The sequence below is a fragment of the Melampsora larici-populina genome, assembly GCF_000204055.1.
Source record: "Melampsora larici-populina 98AG31 unplaced genomic scaffold MELLAscaffold_92, whole genome shotgun sequence".
Taxonomy (NCBI): domain Eukaryota; kingdom Fungi; phylum Basidiomycota; class Pucciniomycetes; order Pucciniales; family Melampsoraceae; genus Melampsora; species Melampsora laricis-populina.
This window is the reverse complement of record NW_006768856.1, coordinates 210,974-231,854: the sequence shown is the minus strand read 5'-3', so window position 1 is coordinate 231,854 and position 20,881 is coordinate 210,974. Positions and strand designations below refer to the sequence as shown.

Sequence of the window (20,881 nt, the reverse complement as noted above, 5' to 3'; positions counted from 1 at the left end):
AGAAACCCACCTACATCCCACCATCATTGGGCTGCAGCATTTGTTGAATCAGACCCCTCATGACCAATGAGAAAGATTACTCAGTTGGACAACAAAAGTGTTAATATAAAAAATCCAAACTTGAAACCTCTGAATTTTAGTCCATTCAGAAAAAGCTTGTCACCAATTGTCTGCCAATTTACTAGCCTCGAGTTTTGCAGTCAAGATTGATCAAGTCCTTTATAAATTGACTGATCTACCATAAGCCCTTCACATTTGATGATGAAAAATGCTAGGAATTGGCTTCTCTAGTAAGATAATCATAAAAGATTGGTCAAGAGGATGATCAACAAAAACAAATCTCATCAAACCACTTAAATTTTCTTACAATTACATACTGACCATCATCAAGTGAAAGTCTACTCACAAACAACCAACCAAATCCATTTCTTCTTCTTCTTTCTGATCAGATCATCATTCTTTTCAAATATTATCCATGTATTCATTTCATTGTCCATAAACTAAAAAAAAAAAAGAAACATAATCTCACAAATCAAAAACAATAATAACAACAGTTCAAAAAACAAACAAAAAAAAGATTAAACTATACAATATTTTAAAACCAAACAAAAAAACTTCACTTCATCATCTTCTTCTTCTTCATCAAAGATCAAAGATCAAAACAAAACAAAAACCAGTTACATTTGTTTTTTGATTATTGTTGTTGCGTAATCAAAACCAAAACCAAAACATTCTTCAAAACCAAAAAAAAAAATCAAAAGGTAGTTGGTATATTAAATCATCCGTATCAAATCAAATCAAAAAAAAACGAAACACCAAACACGAAACCCCAAACCCCATCTTAACTGATATACCATCCATAAAAAAACTTTGCATTCATCACAATTCACTTCTCACTTCACTTCACTTCACCTTACCTTCTTTCTATCAATTCTCTTCTTTCTCATGAAACAATCTATACCGATCCCTAAACGTTTTTTCCACCTCTTCTCTTCTTCTTCTCAATTCATTCGATTCATCTGTTTCTTTCTTTCCACTTCCACTTCCACTTCCCATTCCATCTTCATCTAATCCTGAGATCCTTCTCATCTTTCCTAATGCTTTTTCAGATGGTTCAAACCTTTTAGGTATTCCAACCTCTTCTTCAAATTCATCCGGTTCTTCCACCATCGTCCTTTCTGTGATTCCATTCCCATTTCCATTGGTGATCCATTCTTTCTTCTTCCGTTCGGGTTGGTTTGATAAGTCAGCTGACGATCGAGTTTCCCTTTCTTCATCTACTTCAACCCGATATCCTTCTTGTTTTCGAATTTCTTCTCCAAACGGATTCCTAGATCCCAAAGGAGACCTCAAAGCAAACGTAGATTTCATAGGTTCACTACTACTAGCACCACTACCTCCTCCTCCTCCTCCAAAACCTTCTTCTCCTTCTCCTTCTTGATTCACTTCTCTTCGTGTCTCTAGCTTTGATCTTTCCTCTACAATCTTCATTTGTTTTTCATTCCTAAGTAACTTACTCATCTCATCATACTGTCTAAAGCCATCTACTAAATCCGAATTAGCTAATAACAACACATTCAATAATTCTTCTTCTTTAGTTAAGCCTGATGAAGGATCTGGTGGGGTTCCGACTCCATTCAAAAGAGGTGCGTATGGGTTGGTGGCAGGTAACGGATGAGAAGTGGTGATAGACGATGCATATAGTCTTGATTGTTCTGCTTGAGCTGTAGCCCAGGGTATATCATCAAGCAATTGATTCTGATGATGTAAACACTTTGAATGAAATTCCTAAAGATTCATAGTACCAACCCAAAAAAGTCAGCCTAGTGGAAGTGAAGAAGATTGAAGTCATCACATACCTGAATCAATTCATTGTTTTCCATTTCAGCAGGAGTAGTATAAGCTAAAGCTTCAATGAGTAAACGAGCATTACTACGAGCCACTTCAGCTTCGGCTTTCAAATCTCGCATGACGGGTGCTACAGCTTGTTGAGAGTGATGAAGATGATTAGATTGGTTTGATGAACGAGGTTTTGAAGTAGGTGTAAAGGTGTGATCAGACTCGTCTAATGGTGCACCACTATCATCAAACCAATTTAAATCAGGATACCACATCTAGATGGATAAATCAAAAACGAAATCTTACCCCATTGGACTGTCAGACGGTTTGATTTTATTATACAAATGTGTGAATGCTTGTAAATCTCCATCATGCTAATGAAAGAAAGAAAAAAAGAACATCAAGATAAGTCATCAAGATGAAGCTTATGAGAAGATAGCGGATTGGATTGAAACCGATTGAGAAGAGTCTAGATTGACTTACTTGAAATTCATAACCCAGTAATGAAAACGATTTTCTAATCATCTCTCTAACTTCAAATCTAGTGGGATCTTTATTTGATTTATGAAAGACTTCTTCAACAGTTTCTAAAAACTTTTTAGATGCGATCTGAACTGAATTTAGTGTTTATCAAGATGATCAAAAACTTGATCAGATTTAATTTCGCCTATGAGGATAGGATAGTTTTGATGAAGAGCTTTAAAACTTACGTCTTAAGCGATCTGATGAATTAAGCACAAAGATGACCGTAAGCTATTATAAAAGACAAGTTGATGATAAGAAAGATGAAGATCTCAGTCAGTGACCCCAATCCAATCCAATCCAATCCAATCATCAAACCCAAGACTTGATTCACTCACCCTAATAGCTTGAACTTGTACAGAAGGAATCCCATGTTTAAGTTCTTTACGAAGCAAATGTACAGCTTCTTTACAATCATCTTCACTCTTAGAAAGCTTATCACAAACCTCTAAAATCTTGGACCAATCTTCTGTAAGTTGATTAAGACTACAAAGCCAACTAACACATCTTTGAATTTCGCTGCTTGGTTGTTGTTGATGATGATGATTGTGGAATGTTGTGTGATGTGTAGATTTGGTTTGAAATCTAGATAAGAATCCTGCTTTCTTTTTCGGATTTGAATTGATCATTTTAGTACTTAGAATAGGTTCAGTTTGAGATTTTTCTTTATCTTCTTGATTTAAAATCAAATCTGGAATCCTAAAGAAATCGAAAAAAAAGAAATCACAAGAAAATGTCAATGGTTGTTAGGTAGGATGAGAAAAAGTTAAGCCATTGAAAATCTCAATGGAAAAACAGGAAACCGACCTTGAAGAAAGTGGTAGAGATTGAGGAGATGAATGATGATCGGTAGTAAGGTTTTGATGAGAGATAAAAGCCCAAGGATTAGGAGAAGTAGATGATAAAGGTAATGAATGAGCTTGAGTTTGAGCTGTCGAATGAGAATAAGAATGAGAATTATAACCTAAAGGAGGAGATGGAGGTAATTGAGATTCGAGTTGTTCATTGATTGGTGAAGTTTTAGTTTTTGATGAGGATTGATTTGGGTATGATAGAGAAGTAGCTTTTTTATGAAATAGTCGTTTCATGATTGCGAACTTGAACTTGAACTTCTTCGTCAGGCTTCCTGGTCTTCTTGGTTGATCAAATAAAAACAGTCACATATTCTCACTCTCATTCATAATTTCAATTTTAGATTTTCACTCAATTTTACTACATGTAATTTCACCCATTCAATTCCTACATACACTTCTCCACAAATCACGACCTGTAGCCTGTATCTCTGTATGTATTTTGCCAAGAATTACAAGCTGTGCAATAGGAGTGTTCAAACATGAAAAGTCGAGATTTGGAACGAGATTTGGAAGCAAAGATTTTGAACCATGATTCTTGTACAGATGAATGTTGATTCTCGTACAGATCTGTACAAGAATCATGGTTATGTACATATTGGAGTATGGGTGTTGTTTGAGCTTTGAAGAAAGCGTTCACTTCAAAATAATAGGGGGGGCTCTCAAACCTGAACCTCCAAATTTGGAACAAGCTGTCCTGAAGCTAGCATGTAGTTTTGCCCACGCTCCTTGCTGAGCCGCCGGAAATAACAAACACAAAGCGGTGCTCATAGCGCACACCTTTCTTGGTGTTTGCCTCGTAGTGAACAAACCAACTCAGCATCACACGAGCCATCCAGACTCCCTACTACCCTCCTGTGACCTAGCAATCTGCCAACCTGACTCGCTGAGTTTGCCCAAAACACACAAGCAAGTACTGACACATCAGTATATCTTATTCAAATGGTTAGAGTCACCCGCCGCAGCATCCTAGACTCAAATGTTCGAGATGCTCTGTTCACTCTGGCTGATCATGACCCAGAACTCATCCAACACACCAGAGGGGTGCAATCAATTTTAGCGGCTGCTTTAGCTGCACAGTCCTTGGTCCAACTTGGCACGAATTTCAAATTGGGATCCCCTCGAAATGTCAAGCTTTGTTACGCCATGATGGTATTTTTTGGCCTGGCCACACAATGGTTTTCCGATTCCTTTGAGAATGTAATGGAAAATCTACACCAGCTGACAGTGAGATTGCATCAAGAGGAGTTGAACAAAGTAATAATTGAATATATAGCAAAGTCTTCTCAACGCTACTTAGTCAAACGAGTTTCACGAGGCCGCCGCGGATGGCGCTCTCAGCGATTTGTTATTCTGTTCAACGAGCCTGAATCTATATTCATTCGCTTGGTTCGTGAATATCCTACTCAATCTATTACTGATACTGATACTATGTTCTCTTTAGGCACGTATGCAGAAGCGTTCGTTTACGCAACTGCTGCACATGATTGGCAATCATCCCACCTTTGAGAATCAATCGAATTCACCACAAGCTCCGCCGGAATGGCAGCTTCTAGTCGCCTTGGCATATCTAGGCCTTTCGGGGAACGGGGCCAGTCCAGCTTTGCTCGCACTGGGCTTTGGAATATCAGGTGCGATCAATTACGATAAGTGTTTAATTTCTTCATTGATGATTTTTTTGAAATATGTAGAGGGGAGTATATACAATTACACCAATCGCTGCATCATAGCGATCCTTACCCTCAGTAATCAATACTTTAAATGGCCTAACGAGAACGAGCGCAAAATCATCAAACAGGAGATAGGAAAGAAAAGCTTTTTCCAAGACTGTGTTGGATTTATTGACGGCACTTTGATCACATTGGCTACTGGACCCGAAAAGAATATGGAAGACTTTCACACCCGTAAATCTTGTTATGCAGTCAACTCCATGCTTGTCTGTGATCATCAGAAGCGCATTATATATGCAAGTCACGGCTGGTGCGGAAGTGCTCACGATGCACGTGTATATCGTAACTCAGAGGCAAGCCACCCAATCTAACAGCTGTCCACAAATGAGGAACTCACGTTATCATAAACCTCATGCCTGTTTGAATACAGTTATCGCAATTCCCGGAGCGATTCTTCAGCGAGGGTGAATACTTGATAGCCGACTCCGGGTATCCTTCAAGGAAACATATCGTATCAAACTTCAAGAAGCCCCGTGGGGTGCCTATTCCGCCATTGCAGCGATCTTTCAATAACGCGCTCAGCCGTCTCCGCTATGTAATCGAAAATACAAATTGCCTATGGAAGATGCGATGGCAGTCTTTGGTTCAGTGCCGGATAGCGATCAAGGGGTTTGCATCGGCAAGACGTCTGAATCTGGTTTTGGGTGTCACTTGCATCCTACATAATTTTCTTATTGACGTTCAGGATGTAGGTAACAATCTGTTTCAAGGGGAACCAGCGGCCGAAGAGCTACAGGACGAACGAGCTGAAGAGGCAGATCGTGATGGGCTGCATCATGAAGACGACACTCGTGCAAGATTGTTCTCCCTTTATGAACAATCTCGTCGATAGTGTCTTTCTCATTATTGTTTCACTTGATCTTTGTCTATTATTTATGATCGATCCGATATTTCTTAATATGATAAGTGATTGTGATTTTATTTCCTTACTTAGATCAAAATCAACCGTTCAATGAGTTATTCAAATGGACAAATGCGTGTATGAAGATTTTCAAAAAGGTCATCCATGTTGCTTTTCTTTAAAGCCTTGACTCAATCTCATATCTCAGCAGGGTCATACTACACTAAATCTCATGTCTCAACATGTTCTCACGAGTTCGATTTTTATTCCATCAATATATATATAAATTTGTGACGGTTACATAAAAAGACTAACATTTTGTAAAGATTTAAAAACATACTTATTCGAGGTACATAGCGACTAATTCTTCTGAGCCTCTTCAGCCATTCCTGTAGCAGTGCAGAAGATGTTAATACAAGCTTCAATATGATGCAAAAAGGTACATCTCATGACTCACTTTTTTTCTGTTCTTCGATCATTTGATCGGCTCTTTGGTTTGCTTCGCTGAAGGATTTGCCAGCTTTTTCAAAGCGTTCGATTAATTTTGCTTTTCGTTTGAGTTCAAGGTCCATCATTTCAGACCTTTGCTTTGCCAGGCGATACTCATAGTCAGATCTTTCTCTGAGGAGTCTCAAGTCATCTAGCTCTTGAGTGATTTTATCCTTTGGGGGATTCACTATAAGTTTCAGGACGCCAGTCATCTCATTCATCGCACCACCAATAGATTCCCCAATGGAAACCTGACCTTGAATTGCCTCTCTATGTAGGTCTAGAGCTCGGTCGCGTTGTTTTGAGTTGTTATCTTGGAATCGCTTCAGCTCCTCAGAAACCGAGGCAGCTTTTCGATTATTTAGGCTGGTGTCAGGCTTGTCATCAAAGCCTATTGCTTTTAAAAATGTACCACCTGCCAGTCCACGGGCCTTTTTAGAACTAGAAGGGTGGGCTGGAGAGTTGGATATATCATCTTGACTTCCAACCGAAGAGTCTCGGAAGTGCTTGCCTCTCTTGGTCTTGCTGGGGTGGTCGGCCTGGTTGATCGCTTGCATCAGTGCAGGGTGGTTGATCGGAGGTGGTAACTCAAAGGATTCATCGGTATCTATAACTTCGGAGGTGAAGTTATCGTCCTCGAGGTCGATGATATCTTCGTGTCCTTGTGAGGTACTTGCCTGTGAGCTGGTGAGACGAAGAGCCTTCATACAGGTGTCTGTGTCCAAATCACTTAAAGACTCGATCTGATCCAGAGGCATCGCCGAAGGGCGATCACCCATGACAGGTTGCAAATCGTAGAAGTGGGGGCATATCGCTTCGATTTTTTCTATGTACAACCAAAACTCAGCCACACCGAAACAAAAAAAATCAATAGGAACCTGACTGACCAGAAAACTGCCTCTCGCCTGGGAACCCGTTGAACCCGCCACCGGTCTTCTTTGTCTCGTCGCGAGCAGCTCGAAATCTTTTCTCCAAAAAGTGGATCTAACAGATGATTCATACCAGATAAGAGCACACATTGAGATTGAAAAAATGGTAAGGAAACATGAGACGTTATGCAGAGACACAGATGGTCGCACCTGTTGGTACACACCGCTAGCGTTCCTCCCGAATATCCCATTTTTAATGAGGATTTGATGGATCTCCTCGCAAATATCGCTTTTCTTAGAGCCTTTGACTCGCCATCTATTGTAGTTCCCTGGCTCAAGAACCCACTGTACCAGTATATCGAAAGCTGAATGACCAAGATCATTCTTTTGCTTGGACCAGATACGATGCACTTCTTCACACTTTGAATCAGAGGAGTCAAGAGGAGTATCACGTGGTGTGTTCGCAGGTTTACTAATTTGAGTACGTTGAGGATTAACCGGGGCAGTCGAGGCTAGGGGTGCGGCAATGATTCCACACTGCTGTTCTATAACACGGCCACGTAGTTGAGGTTGTGGTGGGGGTGACATCAACAAGGGGGCATTGTGAGAGTGAGGCTGGCCGTAGTGAGGACTATAATGAGGTGATTGTGAAGCAGAACGGAAGTGATCATAAGGTGTTGGATTAAAACTTTCGGGAGAAACTTCAACTGAAGGGAAAGGTTGGGAGCCATAAATCCCGGTCATAGGTCTGTTCAGATGCTCAGTACCCATATGGTTGTAAGAAATCAGAGCCTCATCATGATGATTTGGTGGGACAGGCTCGCGAGTGAACATCGAAGGTAGGCGTTGAGATGGGTAACTGGGCGGAGGTGGCTGCAAATAGCCATCCATGGTATCTTTGCGTGCTGAGAATTGGAAACCTGCCCGTGTGCGTTTTACTAGAACAGTTGACTTGCTTGCCGCTTGACAGAAGGTGAGTTTTGAGCAGTTCAAGTCACTCAAGCTGGCTGCTTAGTCACATGTGTTTGGTTGAAAAACACGGCGGCTCAGCAAAAGTGTGCGCTATCCTTTGGCAATTCCGGTGATTCAGGAAACGTATGTGTTGGGGCACACACCTCTTCCCTCCTATGCGCTGGGTCACAGGAGGGTAGCTAGTAGGGAGTTTGTATTGCTCAGCAAAGGTGTGTGATGCTAGAGAACACAAGTTGGTTTGTTCAACTACGAGGCAAACACCAAGAAAGGTGTGCGCTATGAGCACCGCTTTGTGTTTGTTATTTCCGGCGGCTCAGCAAGGAGCGTGGGCAAAACCACATGCTAGCTTCAGGACAGCTTGTTCCAAATTTGGAGGTTCAGGTTTGAGAGCCCCCCCTATTATTTTGAAGTGAACGCTTTCTTCAAAGCTCAAACAACACCCATACTCCAATATGTACATAACCATGATTCTTGTACAGATCTGTACGAGAATCAACATTCATCTGTACAAGAATCATGGTTCAAAATCTTTGCTTCCAAATCTCGTTCCAAATCTCGACTTTTCATGTTTGAACACTCCTAATCATCTCATATATGTAAAATATGTATTCCTTGATATGATCACCATTTCTCCATGGAAAAGACCATTTACATATGCAAAACCATGAAATCAAACAAATCTCTGAACCAAATAACTTGTGAACCCTGAGCCATCCTATCCCTAACCATATCCATAAAAAGTAAACTATGACTGTTTTTCCATCAATCTTGAAAATCTATTTAAAAAACACAAACATTCTTATACAATCTTTTTCCTTTTTTTTTGAATCATTCAATTGCATCACTTAAGCCCATTAGCCATACTCAAAGTTGACCCAGTTACAAAAAACCCAGTTAACTTTTTGGCCATGAGCTATCAACTTCATACCCAAAGTTACCACCAAAAAACAACTAGCTCAACTAGGTTCTCTAAAACCAAGTCAACTTTAAGCGCAGCTATCAATGAAGAAACCATGCAACCAAACCAAACTTCCACTCTCATTCTTACCTCTAAACCCTCAAGCTCAAATAAACCATTCCATCTCTCTTCCTTTCTCACTTTTTCTTTGTCTTTCCTCTTTCTTTACACATTCAAATATCAATCAAATCTAAGAAAAAAATAAATACTTAAACACCAAAAACAAAAATCGTTGATATATCTTTTAAACACAAACCAAAAAGAACCAAAACCAAAACTTTATCATCTTCTTTATTTTACTAAGCTCTACCAATACCAAACTCCAACAAAAACCTTCACTCTAACAACCAGTCTAACCATTGAAAAAGACACATCCATTCTCTATTCTCTGAACCTCAACATGTATTTTTGATGATGATCTCGATTTTTTTTCTAATCATTTGTCCTTGATGAATTTTCTCATTTACTTGATCATTCTATACTCCATTTATTGTGTAATAGATGCAGGAAAACTAAAATCAGTTTGATCTTGTTTACTTTCACCTCCAGAATTAAATCCAATCCTAATTCTTAATCTAATAGCAGCCTATCAAAAACACCCAAAAAAAAGATCAATAAAAAAACCCCCGGTTCTTTTTGAAAAAGAACATTTACAGACTTACTCCTTCTGGATACATGATTCTTAATTGTTGAGTTTCTACTACTCCTGGCATTATATCTGGATTAGAAATCGAAAGCATTTGTAACCTTTGAGTCTATACACAAAAACAAACAAATCAAGATCAATCTCAATTCAATTCCTTCCCAAAATCAACCAAACTATTTCAAAAAAACCCCTGATCTCTTCTAAAAAGAAGAACAAAAAAAACTCAACTTTAGGTACAGCAGCTTGAAAGTTAACTCCCATAATAGCTTCAATTCCCGTAGTAACAAACTGAGCGGTGATCTTCAAAACATTCTTAGCCGAAGGATCTCTAGACGGTAAAAGTGAAACCTTCAATCCGTTCCGATCATAGGCCACAAAACTAGGAGGAGCCGGAGGGCTTTCCATCACCATTGATCCTCCCATCACATCTTCATCAAATAATGATGAACCCATCGATTGTTGTGGAACATTGCTGCTTGCTGAGGGTGGTGAAGAAGTCGAATTAAAGAGACCAAGAATATCATTCACAGATGATTTGGGTGGACCTTGATTATTGGTCACGTTCGTTCCTGGATCTCCTCCTCCAAAAATATCTGCTAAAAGGTCTTGTGTAGTTTGAGTTGATACTACTGCAGGTGCGTTCTCATTTCCTTGATTTGTATTACTAATCTCATCTCCCATAAGATCAACCAATGACTGTGTTTCAATAAAAAAAGAATCGACAGAACCAGAGCTTTAGTAAAAAAACAATCAATCAAATCATTTTTCAAAAGTTTACTTACATCTTTATCAGCCCTTGTAGATCCAACGGCTCTTTTCTCACTAACAGTTCCCATAACCGAAGCCTTAAGTTCAGGTGGAGGCATTCGTTCTAAAACCCCGGTTTTGATTTCCGACATTCCAAGTAGTTGACTAAACTCTACTGCTCTTTGTTGAATTTCTAATTCAGATGAAGACATATATCTTGAAAGGATTTGATTTATAGTTTGTTGTGAAAATGCTGAAGGTGAAAGTCTTGATGAGAATTTAGCCAAGGCTGTTAAGGCGAATTGTCGGATTAATTGGTTTACGTATGGTGAGAGAAGTACTAGATCGATTAATTCAACTATATCTGTCTCTTTAACCTTCGAACCAATCCACACAGAATCATCAGTATCTCTAGCAATCCGTGAAAATGCAAACATCAAGTATTAATCATACCTCTTGTACAAGTTCTTCAGATTCAAGGTTTACACCACCACCATGACTTCTAAGTATAACTTCACCGAATTCACCAATAACCCAAAGACCAGCTAAAGTTAAAGATTCTTGTGAAACATCTTGTCTTAGAGCTAAATACAATTTTTGAGTTGTATAAGCTTGTAATTCAGGTGTATGACAAATCAATCTAACAAAAGCAGATAAAACTTCTTCTCGAACATAGTTTCCAGCCTGAATACAAACCAATCAAAGAAGGTACATCTCAATATTAATCAAATCTACCGCGTCAAGAGCTTTTGAAAGAATCTCAAGACTTACCAATTTCAAGACCCTCAACATAGTATCAATATGCCACCTTTTATTAGGAGCAAATCGTTCCGCCGCCAAACAAATCTGTGTCGTCATCCCCAATTTAAATTCATTATCTGCAACCTCTAAGAAAGCCAATAATTCTCGGATCATCACTCGAACGTTTTGTTCATTAACCAATGCATACGAAAGTTCTAATGCTCTTCTTCTAATCGATATATCTCCATCTCTTAAACAATCTAAGATGATGGTTCGATGTCGTTGTACTGCATTTGTATCGATCCCAACTACTTTGTTTAAAGTATGTAAAGCTACATATCTTTTTTTTGGATTTTTATATCATTCAAATCGATTGTATCAGAAACACAGGAGCTCATTGTCTTTAATCAAAAAAGAAACCATAAAAGAAAACTGACCGAATATTATTATCTCGGTTACCCAAGAATTTACCCAAGATATTAATAGCCATAACTCTTAAACCCGATTCGGCTTCGATATCCAAAATAGTCAGAACAGCTTCATATAAAATCGAATTGCCGACATTCTTTGCCGATTCTGTATTTGTAGCCACCTAGGTAAATTCAAGTGCCAAAAGCGTTTTCAGATCAGCTTATCAATCTAGCTGAAAGTGATCCACTAAAATTTTCAATTTTCACCTGAGCCAAGATATCATTCATCGTCTCACTAGCATGCACATCACCTTTCCCTAACACTCTCAATAATCTCAAAATCTTCACTTGTAAGAAAGGATCAGTGATACCTGAAACATCATGTTCCGGTGAATAACCAGTGGTGACCAATGCCTTCAAATGTCGCACTAATAAAGGTACAGCCTTTTGAAGACGGATCAAAGATGAGCCTCAAAGTACTTTGATCCTACACATGACGTATAAAATCAAACTCACTTTACGAAACGTTTTGAGTGCATCACTATCCATGGCACACATATCTGTCACAAGTGTGACTCCACAGAGTAAAACACCATGATTTCGATCAGATAAGAGAGAAGTAGCTTTGGCTACGAAATGGTCTAATAATTCAGGTACTTTCTTAATAATCCTCATGGCACAAAGTGCTGCCTAACGATTTGAGAATGATCAAATGAAATCAGTTTGATGAGATCCAAAGCAGTTTATGAAATCAAAAATATTAACCTTTTTTCGTATATACGTATTACTACTTCCTATAAGTTTTTCTACCTCGTTTGCTAAATCTCTTGACATTTCCTGTGAAAGTAGGGGGAGGGGTTTGTAATGGATTCGTAGATTATAAATTAGCCATCATTCGTCATCGGAATAGAAGAGATGTCTTTGAAAAGAGAATTCGTACTTCTGAACTGATATTCGCAAACGTACAAAGCGCAAGTCCTACTACATACATATTAGAATGATTCATATCACTTTTTTTCAATCATAATCCCAAAATCAATTCCCAATCAAGAATATAAAATCAAAGATAACAAAGTCAGATTTTTCTCTTCATTCAATTGATTTATAAAGACCGAAATCAAATCATCAACCCACTTACTTTTTCAAACTATTAGTTACTAATGTTAAAACTTCTTGACTTTCATCTAACAAAAGCATAATCCCAAGATATCCAAGTCTCTTATCGGCAAATCTAATCCGGAATCCCCCCCAAACAAAAAAACATGAGAAATCAAATTCTTTAATTTTTTTTTCTTGATGCTCTAACCTTGGTTGTGCAACTAATTTAAGACATTCGATTTGTCCAAAATGAGCAGGATGTCCTAACATGTGAATGTACAATAATTTAGCCACCTAAAAGAACCTCCCAAAAAGAATCATATCAACAAAAGAACAATTTGATGAATGATCCAAAACCTTCACCAAAAAGTAAAAAAGAATTTAATGAAGGATTGAAAACTTACATTATTATACCTATAAGCCGTTTCTTCTTCTTTAAAACTAGTTCTAATAGCTGCACTTTCTTTTTGGATCACTGATCTTTCATCTGCTAAAGTTTTAGTGGCTCTTATAGCTTTAATCAAAGCTTTAAGATTCTATTTGATTTCCAAAGAAAGATGTCAAATCCATTGATAGTCAGTTTTTGGAATTCCATTGTCTTGGAAACTTGTGGTTTTGTACTGACGTAATACATCCTACAAGAACTAAGTGTCTTGAGAGATTGAAGTTTTGGATTAGTTCCAATCGGTTTTCTTGATGATAGTCTTGGGTGAAGTAATAAAGTGAATGATGATGATGTAGTTGATTGAGGTTGAGTTGGTAAACAGGAAGAGGTAATCAAAAGAAGAGCAATCGATCGAGTTCAAACACATCATTTCACTTTTTACAAGCATATTCCACCACAACATCTTACTAAAGAGGTTCCATTTCAAGTGACAGCTCAAGTGACACTGTAGAATATCATGCCACAAAGACATTCCTGAAGGTTTCTTTGGATGAAAGTGTGACAATATCTGATTGTCTCTGAAAATGAAGATATACAATCAAGTGGCCATGTGAATGCTTGACTTTCAAAACTTGACCAAAAACTCTTGCAGGAAGCTATTCCAGCAGTCAAGGAAACATTTGAGAACAGTATCAAATCCATGGCCTTTTGACATAAAACACAGGACCCAAGCCATTTATGAGTTTGTTGCGCTTCTGTAGAACCATTGAGTCAAAAAGAACAAAAGTCACCAGAATAAAAACACATTTGTAGAGTGAATTGGATTAGCGATGGATCAGTTTAAACAATATAAATCAAAAATAACATTTATTTTTACAAAAAGAAAACCAATTCAAGCGTTTGATAAGATATAAAACTGAACAACATCAAAACAAATCGAATCGACTCTCTATATACACAAACATATCTCAAAAAAAAAGTTAACCTCTATTCATCATATTCCCTTCACCTTTCCTATGTGTATCAGTAAATTCATCCCATTCGATCGCTTTTTTCCTAAGTCCTTCTGCCATTTCTTCACCATTAAGATTATCATCTTCGGCTTCCCGCTTGACTCTTTCCCCATCCGTTTCTTCTTCTGCTTGAGCCGGTCCACCTCCTTTCAAGAAATTGCCCATCGATTCTTGTTCATCTAAGTATTCATCTATGGTCATCGTAGGTAAATTCCAATCAGGTCTAAACACTTCGGATCTTAATCGGATACGATCTGTGGCTGATGTAAATGATTTAGATGATGGTAAGATGGTGAATGGTCTTAAAATCTTTCCGGTAGGACCGATCAATGGGCCTGATTTGGTGGAAAGTTGGTCTAGTTTCCAACTTAGATCTTCGGCTTCTGTTGCGTCTTTTTCGGTACTTTTGGATCGGTGTGGGATGCTTTCCATCTGTGAACTTGTGCCTAATAAGTCGAGTTCTTGGTCTATACTATTGATTTCTTGGTACGATTTTAAATAAAGAAACTTTAACCAAGTTGTGTAAACTTCTCTTTCTCCTTCTTCTTCTTCTTCTTCATTATCTAAAGTTCGAGTGGATCGATGGTTTGTTGAATGTAGGTTGGATCGATTCTTTTCTTCTTTTCGGGTTTTGTATTCATTTAATTTGAATTGTAGTTCTTTTTCTAGTTTGTATTGAATGATCTTGCCTTCCCTTCTTATTGCTTGGTTTTTGATTGTTGATAAAGGTCCTTGGTATTTTGATCTTTCATTCACTTGTATCACTTCATAAGATTCGATTTGTTCAATAAACTCTAACAAATGATGCTTGATAGTAACAAAAAGCCCCTGATCAGTAACAGCAGAGAATTAAAAGATTGATGATTTGAGAGGACTTACTTTTGCAAGTTCAAGAAACGCTTTACGTTCATTACCACCATTAGTTTTTCTCAAAACCATTAACATTCCAATCAATCCATTCACAATTAAACATTTGATATCTTTAGTTGTCATATCTTCTATTGTTTCATTTGATGATAAGATTCCTAATCGTTTAATTAATTTATCACATAATTTTAAATCAGATATACTATATAAAATCTTAGACTAAAATTCAAATCATCAAAATGTGTAAAATCACATCAAAATGTGAAAAATCACATCAACATCATGTTTCACTCTTTTTCTTTTCGGTAATGACTGGCTTGAAAAAAGCTTACTTACTTGTACATCTTGGTTATTGGGTGATGGAGCTAGTTGTACTTCTTCGTATGATTTGGTAGCTCGATCAAGTAATTGTCCAAGTGAAATATCGTCTTCGATGATGAATTCTTTATTTGACATCTTCTTTTGAATGAATGCAAGGAATCTTGATTTGGATTAGAAATGATATTGTGAACTTTTGAGGTTTGAGCTTGGAGATTTCGTATTTTGGGTTGATGATGATCGATTTCAAAATGGTTCAGGATCCGATACTCGGCCACGGGGCGTCTGGTTTTTCCGCGTCATACCGACGCCTCGGCTACGGTACATTATCCGTGTGGGTAAATGGCTGAGGATGTGATTTGTATCTCATTCCACAGAAAATCAAACTGACCATGAGTCTGACCCATTTTCTCTTTGAATTGTCACTCAGGTTTTAAAAGAACTTTGTAAGTAAAGTAGTTCGGTCTGGTTCTTCAATTCTGCTTTCTACTCTTCTTGTTGCTCAAACCCGTCAATCGTGTGAGTAAATTGAAAGGTCAGTGTGCCGAAGGAAGGAATCATGAAGGGTGGAGATTTCTCTGGACCCGTTTTGGTTTGAGGATTCTGGATTTTGCTATAAGAAATGTTTGATGTTGATTTCTATCATCTTCTTAACTTTTTGTTATTGTTACTGTTATGGTTTGGCTTTGTCCGCTGTGTGATTTTGCGCTTGAGTCTCCCGAAGAGATTTGGAGTATTATGTTATGAGAAATCATCACTGACCAAGTTTAACTTTTAGGATAGGGTGATTTTATATTCTCTCTCATGAGGATATGGAATTTTTACTCGGGATGTCATAAATTTCATGCCACATTTCGTTTTTTTGACAAAATTTCTTTTTGGACTACGAGTAACATGAAGGTTTGTGAGGCCTTTTGTTTCACGGAGAAGAACCGAAAGATGGTAAAGTGAGTGGTCCTTAAACTCGAGTACAGGATGAAGTCGATGAAGGCATTCAACCCATTTCAAGATCTTCTTCACTTATAAGACATGGCCCAAGGGTGAGCGTGTTATTTTACTAAAAGTTTTCAAGAGGATTTCATAGTACACACCACAACCCAAGGTCAGAAGGAAAGTTTACTAGTGACAAATGATGAACAAGTCTATTGTAAGAAAGTATCGAAAGATGAAGGATAGAAATCAGTAGAACAAATACTGTAATTTTCCCAAAAAAACGTCAAGAAAATAGAATCAACACATCAAGGAAGAAGTTACTGGGTTGAGTTCTTCTTGGATGGTGTTGTGTTTGATCCTGACATATTGGACTTGGTCTGGATATGAGGTCCAATAGGCATTGAGCTATTTCCAGTTCCGGTGCGGTTGTTCTTCATGGGAGGAGACACAATGGGTGCTGAAGAATTTGTAGTATGATTACCACCACCAAGCTTTTTGAACAGAAAGAAAAAAAGATAGGATCAGTGAAAGTCAAAGGATTTCAGATAAGGAAGGGATCTACAAGTTACCTTTACGAGCTTTTGTTTCTCAATGACCAATTTACTTTCGGCACGTTGAAGCTTTTGCTTGTGATCTGCTAACTTGGCTTCAAGTCTTGTGATTCTCTCTTCAATAGTTGCGTTCTTTGGTAAAGGACCTAAGAGTGGGTTTGATGTGCCGTTACCAGTAGAGTTGGATGATCCAGTTAGATCGTCATCCGGATCTGGGCTACTGTCGGTACCGTTGTTACCTGAAGTAGCATTGGTGCTTGATCCAATTGAGCTACCGTTTCCTGATGGAGTCTTGTGATCAGGCTTAGGTTTTTTGCTGCCTCCTACTGAGCTGCTGTTAGTAGTGGTTCCGATTGAGCTACCGTTTCCAGAGGTGTTGTTGAGAGCATCAGACATGGATTTCTGGCCGGCACGCGTCTATGGGATAGAAATCAGTCTTTAGTGGTTAATCCTAAGAGATCATAGCTTTGGTCTCATGAGAATCAGCTACTAACCACAAGTGATCCGGATCCAATCGTAGAACTATGGACAGCTGAAGCGCTGAGCGAGGCGAGGAGGGTGATCAATGTAAATCTCATTTTGAAAGTTTAGTAGAGGGTTTTGTGAAAGTGAAGTCCGAAAAAGTGAAGAAAGATTGATAGGATAAGACCAAAAAGAATAAGTTGAACTGGTTGAAGTATATACAGAGAAGGTCAAAGATCAGGTGAACTATGCTGAATGTAAGTGATGCAGAAGATGGGATGAAGAATGAAATCTGATGGTCACTTGCTTTGTTTATATACCTTCATTGTGGCGTATGATGGACGATTTCGCCAAGGTGCAAGATAATCCAGCCTATGAGTGAGAAAGAGATCATCGGAGACGCCAAGGTCGAAGATCAACTCTGATAGCCAGGGTTCTTTGTGCATGTTGTTTTCTCGGTCAGTTCCTCCCGGTAGTACCTGGAGACAAAAAGACGAGGGTTTGTAAGCTGCCGCGCATGGGTTGACCAAGTGTGATATGATATGAGCGACAAGCGTCTCCATCTTGGATGTCGAAAGGGGTACAATGATTCTAACCTAGGGAGGCTCTCGATCATATAGAAACCATATAGAAACTATGGACAGGGAAAGGGTGGAACTTGAAGGCAAATACCAACCATTAGCGCCGTGGCTATGGTATCGTGCGATCGCCTACTGACAATCAGCAATCATACCCTTTTTTGCTTTGGCTCTTCAACCATACACGAATCCAAATCACAGAGGAAAACACATAGAATTGCCTTCCCTCTTGAGAGGGGAGGGAAATTTATACATCTCAACAACTCCATCCAGGGAATTTAGTTCTGCTTGTGTGACCTTGAATGAGGCTCGACCCATGGATCGAGATGAGGATCTTGGGAACGACGAAAACGAGTGCCGTGAGCTTTTGTATATAAGCCGCTCACATTGCACACTGAGGATCTTCATTTGGCAGTTTAATCATAAATCTGGAGATTGAAATGTCCAACATGACTGGAGGGCGGATAACTGAGCCTCTGGTTTGATTAACACGCTGATTAATACGATTTATATATATTTATGTACTCGCGTCTGTTGTGGATAAAAAAATTATCGACTGAAAGAACCCCTAACGTTGGACTTGAAGTGAGCAAGGTCACATGGTGAGACGTAAAAGGCTTTCAAATGTAGTTTCTGAGTTGTCTCAAAGTATGGAAACGGATTTAGAAGTTGTTCGCTCCCATATCCAGTTCAAGCTCACCTTGTCATCAAATGATTTTCATTGATGTACAAATGTGGCAATAGACTTGTGACTCCTTAGCATTTGTAGGCAGAGATTTGAAAGGGCGCACATGATTTGAAAAGCACACAAATGTATTGACAATGCGCGCTGGAAAGGGCAAGGGGAAGAAAGAGAAAGACCAAAAGAAACAATAGAAATCGGGTGATCACTGTAGCTTTCAGTAGGGGTTTCAACAGTACAAAGGCCGGATAAGGTCCGATTGACCATGAGTTCATTGATGCATTTATTGGCACGTTTTTGACAATGGAATCGGTGATCATAAACTTATTATTCACTTCGACGTAGAAACAAAAGGTCCATTTCATCTTTGGTATCAAGAGACAGAAAGGCATTCAATAGTTTTACCAAATGCGTTATCATCACCTTTATGCGTTTTTGATATGTTGATAATAGAAGATTTACAAAGAAACAAAAGTGCAGATGTTGATTGTTTATCAGGACACAATGGCACCATGTAGTTCGTGATTGACAAATAAAAGCAGGATAGATGCTTCTTGCCCTTGCATCCTTGTCCCATCAGAAAACAATTCTTCATTATTCGTCATCAGCCACTTCGTCACTCAAATTCTAAATCTACATCTACGATAACAGTCTTATCCAGGTCCTCCTTCAGATACAAGAAGAACAAACCAGGAGATTATCGGGCCTGAGCCTACTGACATCATGCCACCATCTCAAACTACCAATCAACCCACCGAAGAAAACAACGACACCGTCCGAATAAATTGAATTCAACGATCACCCCGGGTCCCATCGAAGAGTCGAAGAAGTATATCTGAAGAAAGACATGTACCAGATGCTAGACCCACCGTCCAGGAAGTGCTGCGCTATTTTGAACAGCATGAGGAAATGGAAGGAAATCAAAAGGATTGAGAGATTATCACAAGAAGAATCTGTTTTCTTGAAAATTTTTATGGAAGATGTAACCGAATCAAAAGCAAATGAAGAAGTAGATCAACTCGAACCTCCAACCAGCACTCAAACTTCTTCAGACTCGTAGCGATTCGAAGTTGGGTTCAGTGCACAAGCATCCGCAGTGCTAGCCGCATAACTGCGGCCGAGTGTGCACCACATGATTTGGAATAACGCACGTCGCACATCCGGCTTGAGTACAATCCTCGTAATGTCATGGTGGAAAAAACGAGCAAAAAAAAGGACACTCTTCACTCACAAAATAACACCTCTGGCTTCCAAATCGACTCCACATATTGAAATATCGCATAAATAGAATAGGAATTGAGATGCAAGCAGGTAGGCGACGAGACTTTGGCATGAAAAAGCAACTTGTAATTGTTTTTAACTTTGGAAGCACAGCCACTCGCAAACAACGACACAAGACAATCCTACACAAGATTTCAAGTCAAGCTACAAATATGTCGAGATTTAAACAGCACACAAATAAATGGTTGTGGTGGGATAAAAAAGAAACCGATGGCAGGCCAGTGCGACTGATATTTACAATTTTTTACTCGCAAAAATTTGAGTGAGCGAGGTCAGTTTCAATTATCACCAAGAAATTTATGGTATATACCTAAAAAAATTCTGAAAAACTTATTATAAATTCGCTTGGGGTCAAGAGAAGTTGGAGTGCTAGTTGGAGGTTCAAGTTGATTTACTTCTTCATTTGATTTCTGTTCGGTTGAATCTTCCCTAAAAATTTTCAAGAAAACAGTTTCTTCTTTCAAAAAATTCTCAATCCTTTCTAATTCATAATGCTCTTCGAAACGGAGTACCATCTCCTGGACAGTAGGTCTGGTATCTGGTCCATTCCTCCAAAACAACTTTGATTTGAACGGACTCGGGGGGATTGGGAAGTTCATATTTATTCGGATGGTGTCGTTGTTTTCTTCAGTGGGTGTATTGTCAGTTTGGGATGATGACATAATGTGCTTAGGCTTGATGATTTCTTGGTTTGTTTCTTGTTGTATCTAAAAGAGCAAGGTTGTGATTATTGATTGGGATTTAGAATTTGAGTCACGAAGTTCTGATGGCTAATGATGGATGGTAAAGAGTCATGATTTGATGGGAGAAGTATTTAAGTCTTTAATGTGCTGAGGATTCAACCAGAACTCAAAAAGTGTTGGACTTTCTGAGTGATTGCAAAATCCCGTTGCCTTTGATCACATTGAGTAATTTAACATCAAATGTCTTGGTTTTCCGTTCATCTGTTACTTGCAAAACTGGAGTTCACGTTGACCACCCTTTGTATATCTATCACTCTTCAAAAAAACCTAATCTGATCTTAATCAAAAGGTCTTCAAGGTGGTGAGGTTGGGACGTTCAACGTGGACTGGAGAGCGGTAAAACTGAGCCTCCGTT

The 20,881-nt window shown here is 38.7% G+C and overlaps 5 protein-coding genes across 5 annotated transcripts; all 5 read right to left on the bottom strand.

Annotated features, from left to right (window-relative positions):
* Positions 1-454: 454 nt before the first annotated feature.
* MELLADRAFT_118577 (uncharacterized protein) lies at positions 455-3,445 on the bottom strand (the record flags this gene model as incomplete). The annotated part of the gene is made up of 8 exons (XM_007418450.1): positions 455-1,788; positions 1,860-2,079; positions 2,146-2,213; positions 2,323-2,453; positions 2,550-2,592; positions 2,700-3,060; positions 3,169-3,280; positions 3,311-3,445. The coding sequence occupies 6 exons, from the start codon at positions 2,988-2,990 to the stop codon at positions 928-930; spliced, it is 1,614 nt and encodes a 537-aa protein (XP_007418512.1).
* A 2,698-nt stretch (positions 3,446-6,143) lies between these two features.
* On the bottom strand, positions 6,144-8,032 carry MELLADRAFT_96078 (uncharacterized protein; the record flags this gene model as incomplete). Its single annotated transcript, XM_007418442.1, has 4 exons — positions 6,144-6,172; positions 6,241-7,098; positions 7,160-7,256; positions 7,352-8,032. 4 exons carry the CDS (start codon positions 8,030-8,032, stop codon positions 6,144-6,146), a joined length of 1,665 nt encoding a protein of 554 aa, XP_007418504.1.
* A 1,526-nt stretch (positions 8,033-9,558) lies between these two features.
* On the bottom strand, positions 9,559-13,347 carry MELLADRAFT_113724 (uncharacterized protein; the record flags this gene model as incomplete). Its single annotated transcript, XM_007418449.1, has 15 exons — positions 9,559-9,657; positions 9,734-9,826; positions 9,946-10,413; positions 10,500-10,841; positions 10,918-11,148; positions 11,236-11,545; positions 11,643-11,797; positions 11,883-12,059; positions 12,132-12,305; positions 12,381-12,452; positions 12,556-12,625; positions 12,754-12,846; positions 12,922-13,007; positions 13,118-13,249; positions 13,339-13,347. The coding sequence occupies 15 exons, from the start codon at positions 13,345-13,347 to the stop codon at positions 9,559-9,561; spliced, it is 2,511 nt and encodes an 836-aa protein (XP_007418511.1).
* Positions 13,348-14,078: 731 nt separating this feature from the next.
* On the bottom strand, positions 14,079-15,182 carry MELLADRAFT_40935 (uncharacterized protein; the record flags this gene model as incomplete). The annotated part of the gene is made up of 2 exons (XM_007418418.1): positions 14,079-14,918; positions 14,991-15,182. Coding segments are annotated over 2 exons (1,032 nt in total), but the record flags the coding sequence as incomplete, so codon positions are not given.
* A 1,364-nt stretch (positions 15,183-16,546) lies between these two features.
* Positions 16,547-17,358, bottom strand: MELLADRAFT_96075 (uncharacterized protein; the record flags this gene model as incomplete). Its single annotated transcript, XM_007418441.1, has 3 exons — positions 16,547-16,720; positions 16,799-17,197; positions 17,275-17,358. The coding sequence occupies 3 exons, from the start codon at positions 17,356-17,358 to the stop codon at positions 16,547-16,549; spliced, it is 657 nt and encodes a 218-aa protein (XP_007418503.1).
* Between the last annotated feature and the right edge of the window lie 3,523 nt (positions 17,359-20,881).